Genomic DNA, 1,299 nt, shown 5'->3' with positions numbered 1-1,299 from the left:
GGGCAGCTGGGGATGCGGGACAGCCCACACGGATCCCGGGATGGGCAGCTGGGGATGCGGGACAGCCCACACGGATCCCGGGACGGCCCACACGGATCCCGGGACGGGCAGCTGGGGTGCGGGACCCACACGGATCCCGGGACGGCCCACACGGATCCCGGGACGGGCAGCTGGGGATGCGGGACAGCCCACACGGATCCCGGGACGGGCAGCTGGGGATGCGGGACCCACACGGATCCCGGGACGGGCAGCTGGGGATGCGGGACCCACAGGGATCCCGGGACGGGCAGCTGGGGATGCGGGACAGCCCACACGGATCCCGGGACGGGCAGCTGGGGATGCGGTACGGCCCACACGGATCCCGGGCCAGCCCACACGGATCCCGGGACGGGCAGCTGGGGATGCGGGACAGTCCACACGGATCCCGGGACGGGCAGCTGGGGATGCGGCACACCCCACACGGCTCCCTGTGTGTCACACGGTGTCCCCGCCCCGCGCTCCTCCCGCTCCGCATCATCTCGGTGCGCCGGGCGCGGTGATGGCGGCGGGGTCTGTGGCAGCTGTGGCGGCGGCGCTGAGCGGGGCGGGCGCGCTGCGCTTCGGGCATTTCGTGCTCAAGAGCGGCCGCGATTCCCCCGTGTACATCGACCTGCGCAGCCTCGTGTCCCATCCGCGCCTCCTCCGGCAGGTGCGGGCCGGGGAGCCCCGGGAAATGCTCGGGCCGGGCCGGGCTCCACGTGTGTCCCTGCCCTTGGGGCCCTCAGGGCTCAGGGGAGGCCGCCGGGGCTCTCCGGGACCGGGACCCGCAGGGTCGGCTCTCGGGTCGTGTCAAGCAGAGAGCTTTTCATTGGTTTAGTCATGTTCGCGCCAGCCTGATTCTTACAAAGCGCTTGGTTTTCCTTTCCAGGTTGCAGGACTGCTCTTCAAAGCAGCCCAGGATGCAGGTCTGGAGTACGACTGTGTGTGCGGCGTTCCGTACACGGCCCTGCCGCTGGCCACCATCATCTGCTCGGAAAATGAGGTTCCAATGCTCATACGGAGGAAGGAAGCAAAAGAYTACGGTAAAGCCTTCAAGAATTTGCAACTTACCTTGTTTGGGAAATGGCTTTAAACATTTGTGTTTCTTTTGTAATGTACAGCATCTCCGTTCCAGTTTAAGGTTACCATTTGCAATTTAAGAGGCAGGTCCTTTCCCCGCTAAAGCAAACCTCCTACAGCATCCCAGCCTGATCAGCCTCTCCCAGCTGGTTGCTGATGTGCTGCAGCTTTAGTCCTGCTATAGATTTGGAGACTCTTGGA

General features: G+C 65.1%; 1 protein-coding gene across 1 annotated transcript; it reads left to right on the top strand.

Moving 5' to 3' along the window:
* Positions 1-530: 530 nt before the first annotated feature.
* LOC130588598 (uridine 5'-monophosphate synthase-like) lies at positions 531-1,219 on the top strand. The gene is made up of 2 exons (XM_057389505.1): positions 531-688; positions 908-1,219. Exons 1-2 carry the CDS (start codon positions 539-541, stop codon positions 1,109-1,111), a joined length of 354 nt encoding a protein of 117 aa, XP_057245488.1. The 5' UTR covers positions 531-538; the 3' UTR covers positions 1,112-1,219.
* The last annotated feature ends 80 nt before the right edge of the window (positions 1,220-1,299 follow it).

This window comes from Malurus melanocephalus, unplaced genomic scaffold (assembly GCF_030028575.1).
Source record: "Malurus melanocephalus ecotype Western Australia unplaced genomic scaffold, MMel_1.1 scaffold_7418, whole genome shotgun sequence".
Taxonomy (NCBI): Eukaryota; Metazoa; Chordata; class Aves; order Passeriformes; family Maluridae; genus Malurus; species Malurus melanocephalus.
This window is presented reverse-complemented; position numbering and strand designations above follow the sequence as displayed.